General features: G+C 49.9%; 5 protein-coding genes across 7 annotated transcripts; all 5 read right to left on the reverse strand.

Moving 5' to 3' along the window:
• Window positions 1–96: 96 nt before the first annotated feature.
• Window positions 97–2,375, reverse strand: crn (pre-mRNA splicing factor crn). The gene is made up of 2 exons (XM_033384187.1): window positions 2,252–2,375; window positions 97–2,190 (listed from the first exon to the last, which is right to left on the reverse strand). Exons 1-2 carry the CDS (start codon window positions 2,285–2,287, stop codon window positions 157–159), a joined length of 2,070 nt encoding a protein of 689 aa, XP_033240078.1. The 5' UTR covers window positions 2,288–2,375; the 3' UTR covers window positions 97–156.
• Window positions 2,376–2,686: 311 nt separating this feature from the next.
• On the reverse strand, window positions 2,687–5,812 carry LOC6901838 (uncharacterized). The gene is made up of 7 exons (XM_002133340.3): window positions 5,008–5,812; window positions 4,332–4,512; window positions 3,879–4,038; window positions 3,723–3,804; window positions 3,367–3,669; window positions 3,163–3,299; window positions 2,687–3,109 (listed from the first exon to the last, which is right to left on the reverse strand). Exons 1-7 carry the CDS (start codon window positions 5,779–5,781, stop codon window positions 3,025–3,027), a joined length of 1,722 nt encoding a protein of 573 aa, XP_002133376.2. The 5' UTR covers window positions 5,782–5,812; the 3' UTR covers window positions 2,687–3,024.
• A 64-nt stretch (window positions 5,813–5,876) lies between these two features.
• LOC6901839 (alpha-tocopherol transfer protein-like) lies at window positions 5,877–8,119 on the reverse strand. Its single transcript, XM_002133341.3, has 6 exons — window positions 7,963–8,119; window positions 7,500–7,659; window positions 7,286–7,367; window positions 6,846–7,172; window positions 6,237–6,373; window positions 5,877–6,162 (listed from the first exon to the last, which is right to left on the reverse strand). Exons 1-6 carry the CDS (start codon window positions 8,072–8,074, stop codon window positions 6,093–6,095), a joined length of 888 nt encoding a protein of 295 aa, XP_002133377.1. The 5' UTR covers window positions 8,075–8,119; the 3' UTR covers window positions 5,877–6,092.
• Window positions 8,120–8,453: 334 nt separating this feature from the next.
• On the reverse strand, window positions 8,454–14,651 carry LOC4815549 (protein unc-93 homolog A). Of its 3 annotated transcripts, none has more exons than XM_033384186.1 (5): window positions 14,308–14,651; window positions 12,836–13,455; window positions 12,318–12,707; window positions 10,408–11,776; window positions 8,454–10,338 (listed from the first exon to the last, which is right to left on the reverse strand). In XM_033384186.1, the coding sequence occupies exons 2-5, from the start codon at window positions 12,980–12,982 to the stop codon at window positions 9,977–9,979; spliced, it is 2,268 nt and encodes a 755-aa protein (XP_033240077.1). In that variant the 5' UTR covers window positions 12,983–13,455; window positions 14,308–14,651; the 3' UTR covers window positions 8,454–9,976. The 3 variants fall into 3 exon arrangements, with proteins under 3 accessions (XP_033240077.1, XP_033240076.1, XP_001355237.2); XM_033384185.1 differs by having other exon boundaries at window positions 12,836–13,489; XM_001355201.3 differs by having other exon boundaries at window positions 14,110–14,651.
• A 97-nt stretch (window positions 14,652–14,748) lies between these two features.
• On the reverse strand, window positions 14,749–17,084 carry temp (protein prenyltransferase alpha subunit repeat-containing protein tempura). The gene is made up of 3 exons (XM_001355202.4): window positions 16,440–17,084; window positions 15,988–16,376; window positions 14,749–15,929 (listed from the first exon to the last, which is right to left on the reverse strand). Exons 1-3 carry the CDS (start codon window positions 16,538–16,540, stop codon window positions 15,184–15,186), a joined length of 1,236 nt encoding a protein of 411 aa, XP_001355238.2. The 5' UTR covers window positions 16,541–17,084; the 3' UTR covers window positions 14,749–15,183.
• Window positions 17,085–17,249: the final 165 nt, after the last annotated feature.

A 17,249-nucleotide genomic window follows, 5' to 3' on the forward strand; every position in this document is an offset into this window, starting at 1 on the left:
TCCATGCGGTTGTCAAAGGAATTTATAGACCGCTATATATGAAAGAATTTATATCCTTCAATCTACCAACGCAAAATTAGAAAGAATCAGCTGCCATATTGGGTTATGTTGGAAGTTTAATGCAAAGTGGAATTAAGGAAAGGAAAAAAACAAATATCAGCCATCCTCGTGCTGAACCTCGGCAGGGGCAGGTACTGGATCTTCGTCGGGTACGTCCTTTTGTTTTTTCCACATCTTGGCAGCGGCGAGCAGCTTGAGGTTGGGTCGCGCCATCTCATCTTCGGGGAAGATGTAGTCAAATACTTCCTCCCATCCCTCCTCTACGCCATCGTCAGAGACGATCTTCTGTCGTTTCTTGATGCGACGCGGCATCCTTTCGAGCACCTTTTGCAGGCACTGGCCATCACTGGCATCCCGCTCGAAGTCACGCCAGGCCTCCAGCAGAAGGACGCGCGACTCCTTGTCGCCCAGCTGGCGGAGCATATCGTTGGCCCGCTCATAGACGCGACGGGCCAGTCGGACATTGAGTCCGGCATCGGGCCCGCTGTCGCCGTGATTGAGGCCCATCTCGAATTTGGCAAATGACATCCAAACTTTGACGTGCTGAGTGCGCTCCAGGAGACGCTCATACAGCTGGCGAGCCAGCTCCGTTTCGCCAAGGGCCACCTCGAAGTCGATGAAAGCCTTCCAAAGCAGCTCCGGCATGTCGAGACGAGGCTGATGAACGGCCAGCTCAAATATGGCCCTTGCCCGCTCCGTGTCGCCCAAGAGGTTCTCCAGCTCGGCGAATTTCATCCAGGTTACGCAGTTTTCGGGTCCGAATTCAAGGAACTTCTCGTAGAGCAGACGACAGCGCTCGAATTCTCGCAGCTGGATCTCTAGATCGATGTAACCCCGGAAAAGCTTGTCCCGGGGGCACATACCGATGGCGAAACCGAGCGTCTTGCGGGCCCTTTGCAGCTCCTTGCAGCGGATCTCAAATTGGGCGTAGAGCAGCCAGACCTTGCTGAAGGTAAACTGCTTGTGTGGCATCAAGTCGAGACAGGTCTTGTAGATTTGGCGCGTCCGCTCAGTGTCCTCCGCTTCCAGCTCCTCGTAGAGGGCGTAGTTTATCCAGAGGTAGATATAGCGACGCCAATAGTTCTTTTCATTAGCTGGCGGAACGTTGGCGATGGCCCGCTCGTAGGTGTCCCTAATGAGGTCTTTCTCGCCATCGGCCTCGATCAAACGTAGGTAATCGAACCAGGCATCGTAATTGGTGGGATTGGCGGCCACCTCCTGCTCGTACTGGTACTTCCGCTTGGAGACGATGACGTCCTCGATACCGTCGCGGTCACCGTACTTCTTCTCGTGTATCGTGTAGGCCTTGAACAATTCCTTGGTACGCTCCTTGGGCAGATGGTCAAGAGCGTACTTGTAGATGATGCGGGCGCGGTCGTGCTCCTTCTGGCCTTCCTCGAAGCGCGCGAAGCCGATGAAGAGGCGCTCCTCGATGTACTCGTCGCCAAAGAACTCTACGGCCCTTTCGAACACGCGCCGCGACCCATGGATGAAGCCATGCGCCTCCTCGAACCGGGCAAACTTGATCCAGTTCTTGACGTCCGGATGAACATAGACGAACCGTTCGTAAACCTCGCGCGCCCGGTCAATCTCCTTATAGCGCAGCTCGAAGTTCACGTATGTCTGCCAGGCCTGCTCCTCTGGTTGCCACTCCATCCAGCGTTCAAAGACTTGCCGGGCTCCGGCCACATTCTCCAGCATCTCCTCCATGTAGGTATATTTATACCAGAACTGATTCACCCGCGGCATGATAGTCACGGCCCGGTCCCACAGGTTGCGGGCATGGTTCACCTGTTTGTTTTTCATTTCCATCTCAGCGTACTTAAGCCAGATGGTGACGTTGCGGTGCTCATTGTCCAGAGCGCGCTCCCAGATGGAACGGGCCCGCTGGATCTCCTGCTGCTGCTCCTCCCATTGGGCGTACTTGATCCAGTGGCTGACTACCATGCGGTTCTTGCGCAAATTGTCCTCGAAAGTCTTCCGCTTTCTCTGCTGGTAGTCGGCCAATTCGGCTGGATCAGAGATCTTCTGTTTTGGCGGTGGCGGCAGAATCTCCAGGTCACGCTCCTTGGCTTCGCGCAACAGCTGCTCCGCCGTGATCTGCACCTCGGCCGGCGCCTTGTTCTTCACCTACAAACAACAACAAAATGGTCAAATCTACTGCACATGTGGGCGTACCGTTGATACTAACCTTGGCCACCTTGGGCATCTTCTGTGGCCGGTCCATTTCCGCCTCTTAATATTTGTTAACTTAATTTAACAATAGCAATTATGTGCCAAATAAATGCAAAGACAACGTAGAGATGTGATCGTGAATGTATATTGCTTAATCGATACATCGATATACGTACTTTTAACGATACACATTTTAGGCCGAAAATATCAGTATCGATGTTCTTGTTCGAAATTTAATATTGCCAAATGTTGAGTTTTGTGATTAATTTAATTAATGGTCGTATTGAACCGGACTTCAGTTGAACTAAATATCAGATCAGATATTAAAACATTCAGTGAGTGCGAGAAATATATGAGAGCATATACCCTCCCCGAACACTTGAATAGTATACACTAAAAATGCACACTTCAGGCACTAATATTTCTGACACAAGACAAAGAAAACGGTGAATTTGAATTATCATCAAATCTCTTTTCAATTTGGCATAAATTAAAAAAAAAATATAGCATTATTCATTAAAGTAGATTAAGCAAAACAATTTAATTAAAAGAACTCAAATTTCCGTTCTTAAAAAACGTTCTTGAACAACTGTTTATTTTGGATGTGGTCGCGACCGGACATTGAAAAAATTCCCACGGTATGCTTCCGCGAACCATTTCACTGGTTCCCCTAAACTGGTGGCTGAACTAAAGCCGTTTGGAGGAAACAAAATACGGAAATAAACGTTGATATAGAAACTAACAAAAATGTTTGAAAGAGAAAAAAAAATTGAGACTCAAATTTTGAACTCATCTAAAAATTCTCCATGAATGACCGCCGTTACGCTTCTCAGACTTCTCCACCAGCCAGTGGTTAGGGTTCATTAGATAATCGCTGAAATAAGAAGAAATTAGTGCCCGGTTTCTATGGCTGATCATAAAACCCACCGATGCTCGACCAAGGTCTTCTTTGTGTGCGCTCGCAGCGTGTCCAGCGATCCGGCCGAGCCACCGTACTCCTCCGGAAGCATTTCGCGTGGTACAAAGGCGTAGAGCGATTCCATGCTGACTGTATGAAAACGTATCTGGAACGGTATTTGAAGGGACTTCTTATATTTTGCCAGACCAATGAGAATCCTTTGAGAAACGCACCAGCTTGAAAACCTCGTCGCTGATGAAAGGCTTCACTACGCTCACGATTCTGTCGAGATACGATGGACAGTTGACCATGTGAATAGCCCGGAGACGCACGGGAAATGCCAGCTGAAGGAACTTAATGTATGCACGTAGCGTGCTGATGGTTAGGCGCGATATGTGGCGCATGGTGGTCCCCTTCATGTCAAAGATCTGTACCTCGCCTTCGGATAGGGTGCCCGGCCGGGCTGGATCGTCCGGAGTGATGAAGCGACAGTCGGCAACCATGAAGAAGGCGCGCGTGTCTTCCGTGTGATGCATCTGTAGAGCAGAATCTCTCAGTGGTTGTCATTATAGCGCAGATGATTACTCACCTTTGTGGCCTCAAACTCCCGAAAGCAGTACAGCGACACCTTGTAGTTATCCGGCGTGAGGCCTGGGAGCGGCAGTATGTCTCTGAAATATTTATGTATACATCTAGCAATCACCAGCCACTCTCGGTCTTCCGTCTCAGCCTCAGCAATGCTTACGCATAATCGAAGGTTCGCTGGCTGTCATCGTCCAGTGGATCCCGCTTGATGAACAGATGGGGATGACGGTTGCGCAGGGAGTAATTCACCTCGATGAGCTTCTTGGTCTCCTCAAGGTCTCCGTACATGCACTGGTAGAAGCGCCGCAGCAGCAGGGGCTCTGTAAACAGTATTCCAGCATTAGTAGGTTTATCCGTGAATGACGTAACTCGGGATGGCCATAGCAATGTTGATGGTCTGTTCAGTTGCTGCTCAGCCTACTAACAACCTCATTAAGACTTATGGACGTGCTGGGTTTACTAGGTAATGTGTGTGTTGTGTTTGGTAGGAGGAGGGATGGTCCCATATCGCCGTGCGGCTTGGCGCTTGGAGCACCTGTCCCATATTGATGTTGTATTGGCGGCTCTGCCTTTTTTACACCTTACCGCGACTTTCCCCAGCAGATTTTCTTACCAATCTCTTGCGGTAGCTTATCATTTCCTTGGAACCACTCAAACAGTTCGTTCAGATCGCGTCTCAGCTGTGTTCCATTCTCGCTTTCGCCACTCATTGCCTCGGCCAAATCGATTCGCCTTGCTATCGATTGGGGTATCGGTTCTTGTATCGATGGCTCTCCTGTCCGTCCTATCGCTGCTCAGGGCGGGTTCCTCTTCCGATGACCGACCGTAGTGCTTGGAGCCTGTCGGGCAACTGGGCGATGTCTGGGGTTTGATTTCCTATACCTATCATAATATATATTGGAACGGAAATAATGATTTCTGTTGCGTGGGTGATTAAACACGTAATTTTTTAATTGCTTTTCGCCGGCATTTGGCAATGGCTGCCGCTTAATAGTGCCTAAATATGACTTGCGTCGTTCCTCCAGCCAAGCCCTGCCCAGGCTGGGCCAAGTACAGCTTCTATTGGAACTCAATCTGTGCCGAAATCTACCTAATCGCATGGTCGTGTTCTGAATCTAAATGTTAAACCGAAACCAAATGGAACGTCTTCATATCGATTTTTGGAATAATGCGGCTTCGTCATTGTAGTTACCTGATCTGTATGGTCATCATTGGGCCCGATCTTACACTAAATGAAGGCCATTAAGCCCAAACTGATGTAGCAATTTGACGGCTCATTTAGTGAGTTAATCATCGTAGGATTGGTTATGAGAGCTAGAGGATCGGCGGAGGGAATGGGCTGTACCAGAGCCACTGGGAGAAAGATATACTCGAGAAACATGAGCAGCCCGCCAATCGCGAAAGGTTAAGGCGTATCGCAATGACAAGTGGGGACGATACCGGTATCGATCCATCAGTTTAATGGCGAGGATCAGTGCATTTTGGCTTACAATAAGTATGTTGGTTTCTGCGATACCATAGGCTATCCAGGTAATAGGCATCAGCAGCGAGAGCGTCCAGATGGGGGTAGCCTGTGGCTGTGTGTTCCACTTTTGAAGAGTCCGCATCGCATGGTTTATAATGATGGTTGCCAGCAGAATGTAGCCCATATGAGCTTCAAGCATCCTCGAATCATCCTGAAACGAGTACCACATAAGCCCCCCGATTGCTGCTCCAGTAACAAAGCACTTTCCTCTAAGAGCGTTTTTCAGTCTTAAGGGCACAAATTTGAAGACAAAAGCAATATGAGCCATGTGGAAGATGGTGTTAACGAGGTAGACTCCCAACATCACATTGTCCCCGCTGAGGATTGCTAGCCGCAGCTTCAACATTGTAAGTATGAGCGATCCGAGCAGCATCTCCGGATTACACACCACCGATGAGTGCACACCGTCCAGCACGAAATCCTTCATGCGGAGAAACAAGTCCAGTATGTTCATAAATACGACCGTGTTTCTTAGACTGTCCTTAAAGGGCGATAATGTGGCGGAGTAGAGCGAAATGTGGGCTCTGAAGAAGTCCATGTTATGGGTAACAGAAATAATTTTTTCCGAAAAATTGTATGATTAATAGATTAATAATTCGCGAGATTAAAACTATTCCATTAAAACATTAAATATGAAACTGATTAAATTTTATCAAAAAAAAATAAAGAATACGGTATTTTCAGCGCTCACTTGGACACAAAGCAAAGGATTATTTGTACGAATACGATATAAACTAATCATAGCATGCTGCTACACATAACCATAGCTCCGAGTAGGGTCTGTTCATTGATCACATTTGAATATCACGACATCGGCCGCACCCATCTGGGTCCTCCTCGGCTTCTTGCTCAAAACCAGGACCAGCGACTTTTGCTCAACCCCGTTACCTTCCAATACCGCTCATCACACAGGTAGCCGCTGACAGAGAGGGGAATGAGGAGAAGTTGAGGCCTCTTTAGCTTTGAGGGGCTTAGAGGAGCTGTTCGCCTTACCTCTTCTCCTTGATGGACTGTATCCCCCTGGCTTTGAGCTCGGCAATGGTGCCGGCCTTCCCACCGTACTCCTCGGGCAACATATCCTTAGGTACTTGCTTGTACAGGCTATCCATGCCCTCTGTGTGGTATTGGACCTGCATCAATCAGAGAATCACAGTTAATAGCTAAAAAAAACGAGGGGGAACGTTGTGAGTTGCTGCGGAGACCGCAACTCTACATTTATACCCGATACTTAGTCAGTATGGCTCTCCTCCGGCAGACGCTGCTAATATTAAACGACACGACAAAGAGTGCGTGCGAGAGAGACAGAAAATCAGTCTGAGCGTGACGTCGGCGGCTGCGTAGCCACTGCAAATTGATTTGTTCCTTTCGGCTATAAAAATGATCCGATCTGATCCAGATCGGACGGACAGACGGATAGACAGACATGGCTCAATCGACTCGGCTATTGAGGCTGATCAAGAATATATATACTTTATGGGGTCGGAAACGATTCCTTCTGGACGTTACACACATCCACTTTTACCACAAATCTAATATACCCCAATACTCATTTTGAGTACCGGGTATAATGAGTTGATAGACGGGGGAAACCATCGGTCGTACCAGATTCCTCACTTCCTCCCTCAAGAAGGGGGCCATCATTGAGATGAGCCGATCGAGATACGAGGGGCAGTTGATGACGTGCATGGCCCGCAGGCGCGAGGGATAGGCCTCCTGCAGGAACTTCATGTAGATACGCAGAACGAAGATTGATATGTAGGCCAGATGCCTGAGCGTGTATCCTCCGATGTCGACGATCTGGACGTCTCCGTCCGCAATGTCCGAGTCGTCTAAGTCGCGCATCTCCCCCACCTTTAGCTCCACGTCCGGCATCGTGAAGCGAGCGTCGCTCATCATGAAGAAAATTTTGGTTTCTTCCACCGAATTGCGCTGCCAATAGATACCAAAACCAAGGGAAGTATCATCAACAGTTTTCAAATAATAGCCCCATTGCAAATAAATCGTATACGAGTATAAGACAGTAGGTAGAGTATTCGCCGTACCGTATGTGGATCGAGGTCAGCCATGCGGAAGAAGAGGAGCTTGTTTCCCTCTGGCGTCAACCCCGGGAGTATCAGCAAGTCACTACGAAGAAATCAAATAAGATTGGTTAAACTCGTGTCTCTCATTGGCTACCGTCCCCTTCCCTCCCTCACTCTGACACTCTAACAGACACACACAGGGGGTCGATGGTTTCCTTTCCGCTTCGGCACTTACGAGACTCGTAAACCCTTGGCCGTCATCTCGTCCTCCATGTTGCGATCGATGAACAGGTGCGCATGCTTGTTTCGCATGCTGTAGTTGAGCTCCACCAGAGGCTTGGTCTTCTCCACGTCGTACTGCACGCATTTGAGGAATCGCAGCATCACAATCGGCTCTGGACCAAATTAAAATGGAATGGGATACTTATTAGCAAACATCATCTGAGGTGATCAAGGTTGTGCAAGAGTATGTATGAGCTTTGGCACGAGCATTAACTTCCCTCTAGTGTGTAATGGCGTTACAAGGTTAAAGGTCTGAGTGTGGGGCGTATCGGGCGTAATGCCATTAATACGCCATTAATTTCTGTGCTTGCACCGTCTAGACACTCGACTGGTTATCAGCCGGAGCCGCACAGTCTCTATCGCTTTTGGTCACTATTCGAAGTGGCTAATCGAACCTACTGCTTGGAGAAGCTTACCAATTTTTTCGGGAAGATTTGGATTGCTCTCGAACCAGGCGAGCAGCTCCTGTAGCTTGTCGCTCCAGGCGGAATCGGTGGGAATCGGGCGGGAACTTCTTGCCGCGGCCATGTCGAATACGTCTTGCTCCGGCGGCAACAATTGCAAACTAAGTACCGTACCCCATTTTCATTCTAGTTCCCACTCAATTGATAATGCTAACGAGCCCACACACAAGCAACACACACACACTATTACTCCATCCACTAACAGCGCTCATTGCAAGCGATCTCCACTGGATTTTCACGCTACGATCGGCGATCGGCAAGAGAGCTTTTTCGCGAAAGCCCTCAGATATGACCCTCCTTATCGCGTCTACTTACTTACTCTCAGGCTAATGTAATTGAGTAAAGCTGCCGACCAAGCTTTCATTTCTTTTTTTTGGATCTGAATCCGACGGAATGGTGTGTGGTATTGGGATGGGGCGAAGTCGGAATACACTTATCCCTAATAACATTTATAGATTCTTTATTGAATACTGGATCAGACATCTATATGCATAGTATAATATAATACACATACAAACATATACATATACATACATACATACATACATACATATGGATTTACATATACATATGTATGTATGCATATTGTAGAGCGCGGCTACAGTGGCGTGGCGGCTGTGTCTTCTTCTGGTTCTCATCGGGATCGGGCTATCACTGCCGTTTCTAGTTTAACTTGTTTAAGACTTGTGTTAGTTTTTCACAATATTCAATATTCAATATGCATACAGCAGATGACACCTCTTCTAAGACAAAAAAAAGTATTATTTATGTTTATACCTTTACACGTTTGTGTGTGTGTGTGGGTGTGTGTACAATATGGTATATAGTATTTAGTGTAGTATGTATATAATATATAGTATACGGCAAACAGCACATGTCTGTATGCATGCATGTATTGTACCTACACATATACCCTTGCCGAAGTATGAAATCGCATTCCAATCTATCAACGGTCGCAAAATGGTTACAAATTTTAAAATGTTAACATTGTTCTTAGACCTTAGGATTTCACCTTGTTATCAATAACAGCTGTTGCTACACCTATCTAGATCTGGAAATGGATATGGATATGGTGAGGATAGTAGGGCCAAAAGATGACAACTGTTCCTCCATAACGCTCATATGTACATAGGTACATCCATATGCACATATGTATGTATATATGTACAAATGGAACGATAGATCGATATACATATGTATGTACGTACGGTACGGTACGGTATTGGGATACCACATGAAGAACATCAGGTCAGCGGCTCGGTAAACCTAATCGTAAACTTAGAAACTACGTCAGAGGAATACACTGTTTGTGGCACAAGAGTATATAGCTGCCATAGTTAACCAAAGCCCTGTGGCAGATTACTTAGACATCAAATATTATGTCATATCGTATCAGATCGTATTATATCTTAAACTATTGGCTATAGACTTATTGCAGCTTGAGTTGACACCACGGAAGAGACCACAAAAAGCTCTCTATTTGATAGAGAAATTTACGGACATGGAACATGGAACAACATTTTTGGCACTGGCAAATGCTAGAGTTAAGAATGCACACATCGACAGAATGGGGCAGGCACACGGATTCCCCCCATTCCAACATTTATACATGCAATGTATATACATACATACATACATAGATCAATCTTAGTGTCTAGTCATACGAACTCTTAACTGAATGACTCAGGACTCGATGGCCGAAAGTCCTGGATGTAGGGGAGAGAGTGCCCCTAGTCGTCCTGCCTGTGTGGATCTAGGGCCCATCTCTGGGGCTGCATCTCAGAGCGCCAAGGAAATACTGAATTGTACCCTGACTCTAGTCTCTCCATCAATACTGAAACTCGATCAGGTCGGGGGTGGTCCGGTCGGCGGCAATCCTTCGGACCAGGTTAAGCCGCCCTCACATGGTTTGGGTGCGGGCCACGGTGCCCTGCCGCTGGCGTCGGGACTAGCTGAAGATGCTCCGTCATAAACTTATGAGCGTGGCCTTGCGCTGGGCCTCCAGGCGGATCTCGAGCGTGGCGTAGGGAGGCACGCTGATGACCAACAGCACCACCAGAGCGATGATTTTTAGCGACTCGCAGAGGAAGCCGTGCCCCGCAAAGGTGATACCCAAGCCCAGGAAGCGGAGGGCCTGTAGAGGCGCCGATACCTCGGTCACATGGTTGGCATGGTTGAGGGTGACCAGCGAGAGGAGCAGAGTCTCCCACATGCCGTTGCAGGCGCCCCATGAAGCGGCTATTACGTAGAACAGTGCACTGTCGTCGTTCGACGGCTTCCAGCTGGAGAGCGCGAGCAGCAGGCAGGAGTGGAAGAAGAATCCGGCCACTGAAATGTTAAATGAATGGAGAAGCAGGCATGAGGGGGGTAGCACATAGATCTTGGATGGATACCTACAGATCACCACGATTCGCTTGACGTGCCGTAGCAGCATGCTCAGCGTGCAGGAGACGATCAGCTGCATCAGTCCCATGCCAACCATGGCTCCAGCTATCATGCCGATGCCCAGGGAGCAGGAGACGAAGGCCCGCAGGAAGTCGCCAAGCATGTATGCCTGCTCCGTACCCACGAAATAGGCCAGCGGTCCGGCAAAGAGCAGCGTATCCGTGATGCTGACGTCCCTCAAGCCCAAGCTCCTCTCCTGTCGCGAGGAGCCCATGAAGGCGGCCCCGTGCGCCCTGCCAACTACCGCGACCAGGGAAAGGATCAGCGATACCAAGGAGAACAGCACGTACAGCCATAGCAGCGACTGGCCACCAGCCCGGGCGCCGCTCTCGATGAACCCGACGTAGATAGAGCGCTGCGTGAAGCTAGATCCGGATCCGTTGGCCCAATCGGCCACCAGCGGTGTCTGCACCCTGAGCGGGCACATGTCTGCCCCGCAAATACGCTCGCCGTGCTCGTTCCGGTTAAAGAAGTCCCGCAGCTGAGGCGCAGTCACAGACCCATTGCGAGTGTCCCCCGCTCCGGAGCAACTCCAGTCGCTACCGTTGCATACGAGCAGCACCGAGGCCAACAAGGCACCCACGATGAGACCTAGGTCCTGGGAGGCGCGGAACCAACGGGCCAAGCGTCGCACCTTTTGCTCTCGGTTGCAGAACATCTTGTGCTCCTCGTTCAGCACGTCCACGGCGGCCTGCGCTTGCTGCTCGCAGGCGGCCTGGGAGCAACTAAGCCTCCCACCGAAATGGACAATGAGCGCCGCCTTGCAGCCATTGGCGCCGCTGATGGTAAGGCCCAGCAGCAGGTAGGCCGGCAGCAGCGTGTATATGGAGGCGTATATGTGCGACAGTACGAAGAGCATCACCGCTAGGTAGTTGGCCGCCAGAAGCGGCGTGTATCCGTAGCGGCGCATCAGCCATGCGCTGGGCAGGCACATACCGGCAGCCAGCAAGAACAAGGTGCTGAGCAGCAGCGACCCGATATCCGGGCCGATGGGCAGCCACTGCTCCCGGTGGTGCCACACCGCATTGGAGCCCTGCAGGGCCATCATTGGCAGCAGCACGGCGTTCATCAGGCCGTGGGCGATGGCCAGGTAGCTGAACTGGCGCCACACCTTCTGGCGCACATGGGCCGGCACTCGGTGTCGGCAGCTCCGGCTGTTCAACGTGATCAGCCGGCGTATGGAGGTGGCCCCGATCGAGCTATTGATCGACTCACGGCGCCGTGACGCCGCCAGGGCCGCCTGAACCTGGTACGAGGACACCGGATTGATGCGGTGCGAGCGCGTGGATACCGGCGAGGGCGAGTACGCAGCAAAGTGCGCCTGAAAAATAAATAAATCAAACGTTAAATGTGCTAAGAATTACGCGGCTCAGCGGAGCTTTGCGATTCACAACGCGCGCTAATCCTCACAAGCTGCTTCCGGCACCCAGTGCAGCACACACAGCCCTGGGCTTGGAATTTTCACGCATCCACAATCCCTGCGTCGATGTGACTGTATGTCCACCCACGCACCCCGGCACTTTAATTAAAGTTGAGAGAAGTCAACATGGGGGACTGGACGACTTAATTATTTGCTGTGCAACTAGGGAAAATAATCCGTTTTCATGTTCTGACATTTGCGGGATATCCCTGTCCACCCTCAGCCTCTGAGGCATATGCCTCCTCCGGCTGTGAGTCTCAGTGCGTCTTTTTTGTTGACATTGAAGACAATTGAAGCAGAAGCTCAATCTGATTCCGTCTCTGACTGTGACGCGTCCGATGCGGGGGCTCACACAATTCCCATTATCCGATTTGCACTGATTCTATAAATAAATGAAGAGTGCCACCAGGCAAGCGGACACACCACACCACACCACACTCACCTCCATCATCTGGTCATCCCAAACGTTGTGGGCTCCACCCGAGCTGCGGGTACGCAACACGCGATGCCTGGTGGTTAACGAATGGCGATGATGATGCTGGTGCTGATGCAGATGCTGGTGTTGATTCTGCTGCGGAGGGACGTTCTGGTGGTGGGAGTGCGATGTAATTCTCTTCGTTGTCAGCCCCAGCATGGTAAATCCGCTGAACGTGCTGGTCGTTGTGGTTGCCGTCGTTGTTGTCGTCGTAGTGCAGCCCATGGCCTCTGATTGCACGGGACCACCTCCATTGGCGATGGGGAGATCTGCGTTTCCAGCTCCGGCAGTCGAAAGGCTCAGCGAGCCGCCGCCAACTCCCAGGCCGGCCATGACGTAGGCATTGTACGAAGATTGCTGCAAGAAACCGGAAATAGTTAGGTAATGATTCCAAAAATGAGTAAGGATCGATAAGGAGTGACTGGAGGAGGAGTTTCTGCATCGAGTCATCTATCGAGTGTCAGAGTTTAACGATCTGGACTCACCTTGCGCTGCTGGGCAAATAAGGAGAGCCGCTCGCGCTCCCTACTAGTGTCTCTGGCCCGCTGCTCCAGCAGCAGCTCGTACTCCCTACGCTTCTCACGCTTGCGCTCGGCCGCCTCCAGCTCGTGCAGATTCGGCAGACTGCCCATCGCGGCCGATCGCTGTGATTTCAACGCCTTCCGTTAATGTTATCGGTCTGTGGCTTCGCTTCAATGGTTTCCAAATCAGAATCGGAGAAAGCGAGACCGAGAGCGGGAGCGACTGTAACTTCCGATGCTGCTCAGAATGAATCACTGGCGTCCGAAGGTGCCGGAAACGGCTCTTGAGGCGCTGGCATGTCCCCATGCAATGCGAAACTGTCTCGCTGGCTGTAGGCTCCTCCCTATCGGTGTCGTTTTATTCGTTTTCGTCCCCGTAGTAGTATGCGTGGTCATGGCTGCCGCTGCCACTGCCACTGCCCCCACAGCACAAGCATCCTAATCTTCTGCGTTTGCGTATGCGTTTGCGTTTGTGTACGATGCGCTGATTTAATTACTTTTTGCGCTGTATTGACGCGGGTTCATTGCCCACCGTTGTGGGGCCGCCAGAAGATTTCTCCTGACTATATCTGGTGACGCTCGATCTGAAAATGCAGTCCAATCATACGATATTTGTCCCTGGGGATGATATATTAAAGTCATGTACACATACATATGTATGACCCCACTTCCCCACTTATCTGCATGTATGTATCTGTGAACTATAGTTATGTACAAACACACATCATATCATCAGGTGTGTCCATTTTGAGTTATCTACACATGTGCACACCGCCCACACATGCATGCATAAATGTACATACACACACACATCATTCATGCATGCACATGTACCATGTGATTACATACATATGTACAAAATGAGTTATTCTTGACCTCAAGGATTGGACCACCTGGGCCAGACCCACTTTTGGCGTCTATTGCGACCACATTTTGAGGTCATAATCATCTCATAAACAGTCTTACTTCGTTTTTATCATCCTGAGTTAGCACCCGTTATCCACGCCCCTTCCCCAGGCCCTCGGCCCATGGCCCACCCAGTGCCCTCAATTGTGGCGCAGTTGCGATTCAGTGCCACACGCCCTTTGGGGAGAAGAAAGAAGGCCATAAAAGGAAACACAAATGTAAAGCGTAAAATGAGAAACGAATAAAGAATATGAATATTGGATAGACCTTCCTCCGAGCAGATCAAATGCATGCTAATCTAGGGAACATATAGGGTATATAAATGTAGAGACCTTCTCGATATTGGTTGCAGTTCACTTCTTAGGGCCTCTCTGGCACATCTCTACTTGAATTATATTTCCTGGATTCGGGTTCGGGTTCTGGCTGGGCCCTGTTGCCGCACTTCACTGGGGTCTGGTCTCACTTTATGTGTCAGCAAATTGTTTTTAAGCCCCCCACTGCACCGCACAAGCAACAAAAAAAGAAAGAACCTCAATAGCCAAAAAACCGAGGGTCATTCCACTCAGATTCAATGTCAGTTTCAGTTCCGTTCAACACAGACACAAGCATAAACAGAACAGAACCGAACATCACAGCACAGCACAGCACAGCACATAAGAGGGCAGGACAGGACAGGACAGAACTCCTTGGTCTCCTTGGTGCTGCCGCGCTCTCAGCCTCACGCAAACTACTCGCAGAGTACACTGAGCACAGGAGATTACTGCTGCCGCTTCTGCTCCTGTTAACGGCTGTCATCTCGTGCCTTCGATGGCATCGCCTTCCTTCGCGCTGACATGCGCACAACTGATTGATGCTGGGCACCACCCTCACCCTTACATGTACGAAGCCCCAGCCCATGTGTCAAAACCACCCACTGCATACAGGTGGAGGGTGGGGGGAGTGGGGAATGGGAAGCACCCTTAGCGCTTGTCTGTCTGTTGATTTAATTTTATTTAAACTATCTGCAAATTGGCTAACAAAAACGTGCTTAATGTGATAATTTGAACATTAGATCGATCGAGTGTGGTGGCATTGCCAGCACAGATTATAATATGTTTGTATGCATATGTAACGGGGGGAGCCGGGAACACGAGATGCGGTATAACAGTTATCGAAATGCAGTTGGCATGATGTCTGATGTCTGTTGTCTGTTGTCGGGACTATAGTCAGACTTTTGTCTTTGGGATACACAGTGGATAATCGTAGTAATATGCACGTATGTATGTATATCTGGGTGCAGTCAAAAAATTGCAATATCTCTCTCTCAGACACGCTCACACACACACACACGAGATAGATTCACGTATTGCCAGCGATGATCCCAAATTTGGAGCTTAAAAACGGCTATTTGCGGCAGGGAGGGGTTTCTAGTTTCGCTGGGGAGCCTCGGGAACCGGGTAGGCAAACTGGAGGTGAAGGTTGCACCAGCGCTGATGCTTGCAGCCCAGCGCCGACTCGGCCTGTCGCACCGCCTCGAGGAAGGGATGCCGTCCGTAGTCAAACTTGTTCAGCTGTGACTGCAACTCGTTGGCCGCTGCCGCCGTATGCGCCGGGAGTTGGTAATGTTCGTCAGCCAGCCCCGTTTGTAAACGAACGCACTGATCCACGATGAACTTAAGCGCTGCACGGCGGTGCAGCTCAAAACAGTCGCGCGGTCCGTACAGAGCCCGCTGCTCCAAGCACAGGCGCATGTCGTAGGCAGCCACGTTGCAGCAGTATAGGAAGGAGCGCAACCGCTGGCCGCTGACAGCGCTGCGGTTCATGTTGGGCAACAGCAGTTGGAGCAGGGCCTCGGTATTCGGCTCGCAGGAAAGACCGTACTCTGCTAGGAGATCAAGGAGACTGGCCAGCTGCGGCTGTGACTCTCCGTTGGGCATAAAGAAGCAGAGCTCGTAGGCCCGCGCGAGCAGCACCTGGCGATAGTGATAGCAGCTGTAGTCGCTGATATGCTTGCGCAGGAATTTCTCCGTTCGCAACAACTCCGACTGGAGCAGGCATGGGCCGCTCCGCAGCACCCACTGGCGATGTGACCAGGCGTGATAGTTGCTGGCACAGCGATCGGCGGAACGCTCACAGATACTGATTTCATTGGGCCAGTCAATGGCATCGGCGCCTGCAAAACGATTAAGAAAAAGTTTAAGCAGACACTCTGAAAGGTGCACTGGAATTACTTTGAAACGAGTACAGCCACCGGCGGTAGGCGAACGCCTCGTTCGACTTTGGTTTGATGGAAAGGACGAGGGCCGAGAACTGCAACTCCTTGTTTATGCTGAGCCGGTTCTTCTGCACCAGCTGGCGGCGGATATGCCAGAATGTGGTCACGTCCGGATTAATGAGCAATGCAACATTCAGATACTTAGCCAAGGCATCGCTTTGCTGCTGCTGCTGGAGCGTGCGCAGCTGCTGCTGTAGCGTCTGTCGACGGTGCAGGATGAGGGTACGGTGGGCGTGGTCGTAGACATGCTGGGCGCACCACGACTCCAGGCCTAGATTGTGCTCCACGTGCACTACCGGCGACTTGTTGCAGTTCGTCTCCTTCGGTATTATCTCGAACGACGCACTAAGCAATTAAAACGTGATAAGGGGCCGCTCGGATGCAGCGAAGTGTACTTTTTGAACTTACAGATCAGCGTCCTTGACGAAGACTGCGTTAATATCGCGTATGATTTTCTCGCAGAGCACTCTCTTCTCATTGTTAAGGTCGACTTCCATGTCTTCCTCCATTGCACTATCTTTGTGTTGGCGATTTTCCTGACTTTGGCTGGTCCAGCTTCCTGCCTGCTTCCGTTTGGTCTTGTTGATAGCTTTCGTTTGATTCGAATGTATAGGCACATTGATTGCTTTTAATTAACATTCGGCTGCTCAATTCCCTGAGGCCTGGTCTAGAGGGTCTCCAGTTAATTAAAGAATCCAGCCTTGGATGAGAGGTTGTTACGGAGGCCCCAGTAGCAGAGCCATCACAACAAATAAATTTCAATTAAAAACGAATTTATTATTCCTATTCTAATAGGCAGGCGGCTGCGGAATGAGAACGAGGTCGGTCATAGGACCGGGACCGGGAAGAATTTGCGATCCCCAAACTTTAGTTCGTGCAGCTCTCGTCTGTATTATTTGCAACACACTTGGCGCACAATTGCTCCCTGACCAGCCACAAATTTAAGCAGATCCAAATGCCAATTAGGAATGTTTAGGGGAGCGACCATATGTGGATACCGACCACTGTCCACTGTTGTTGTCGTCGCAGTGGGTGTGAGAGTTGTTCACATATGTTTGGCCAGCTATCGATGTACCGCCTATCGGTAGGCTAATGCAACGACTCTCACAGTGTGACCAGAGAGGAAACGCCATTCAAAAAAACTATTTCCAGCTATATATCTATCCAATTTAAACATTAAAGTTATTGATTATTATCAAAAATACATATATACATAGC

This window comes from Drosophila pseudoobscura, chromosome X, assembly GCF_009870125.1.
Source record: "Drosophila pseudoobscura strain MV-25-SWS-2005 chromosome X, UCI_Dpse_MV25, whole genome shotgun sequence".
Taxonomy (NCBI): Eukaryota; Metazoa; Arthropoda; class Insecta; order Diptera; family Drosophilidae; genus Drosophila; species Drosophila pseudoobscura.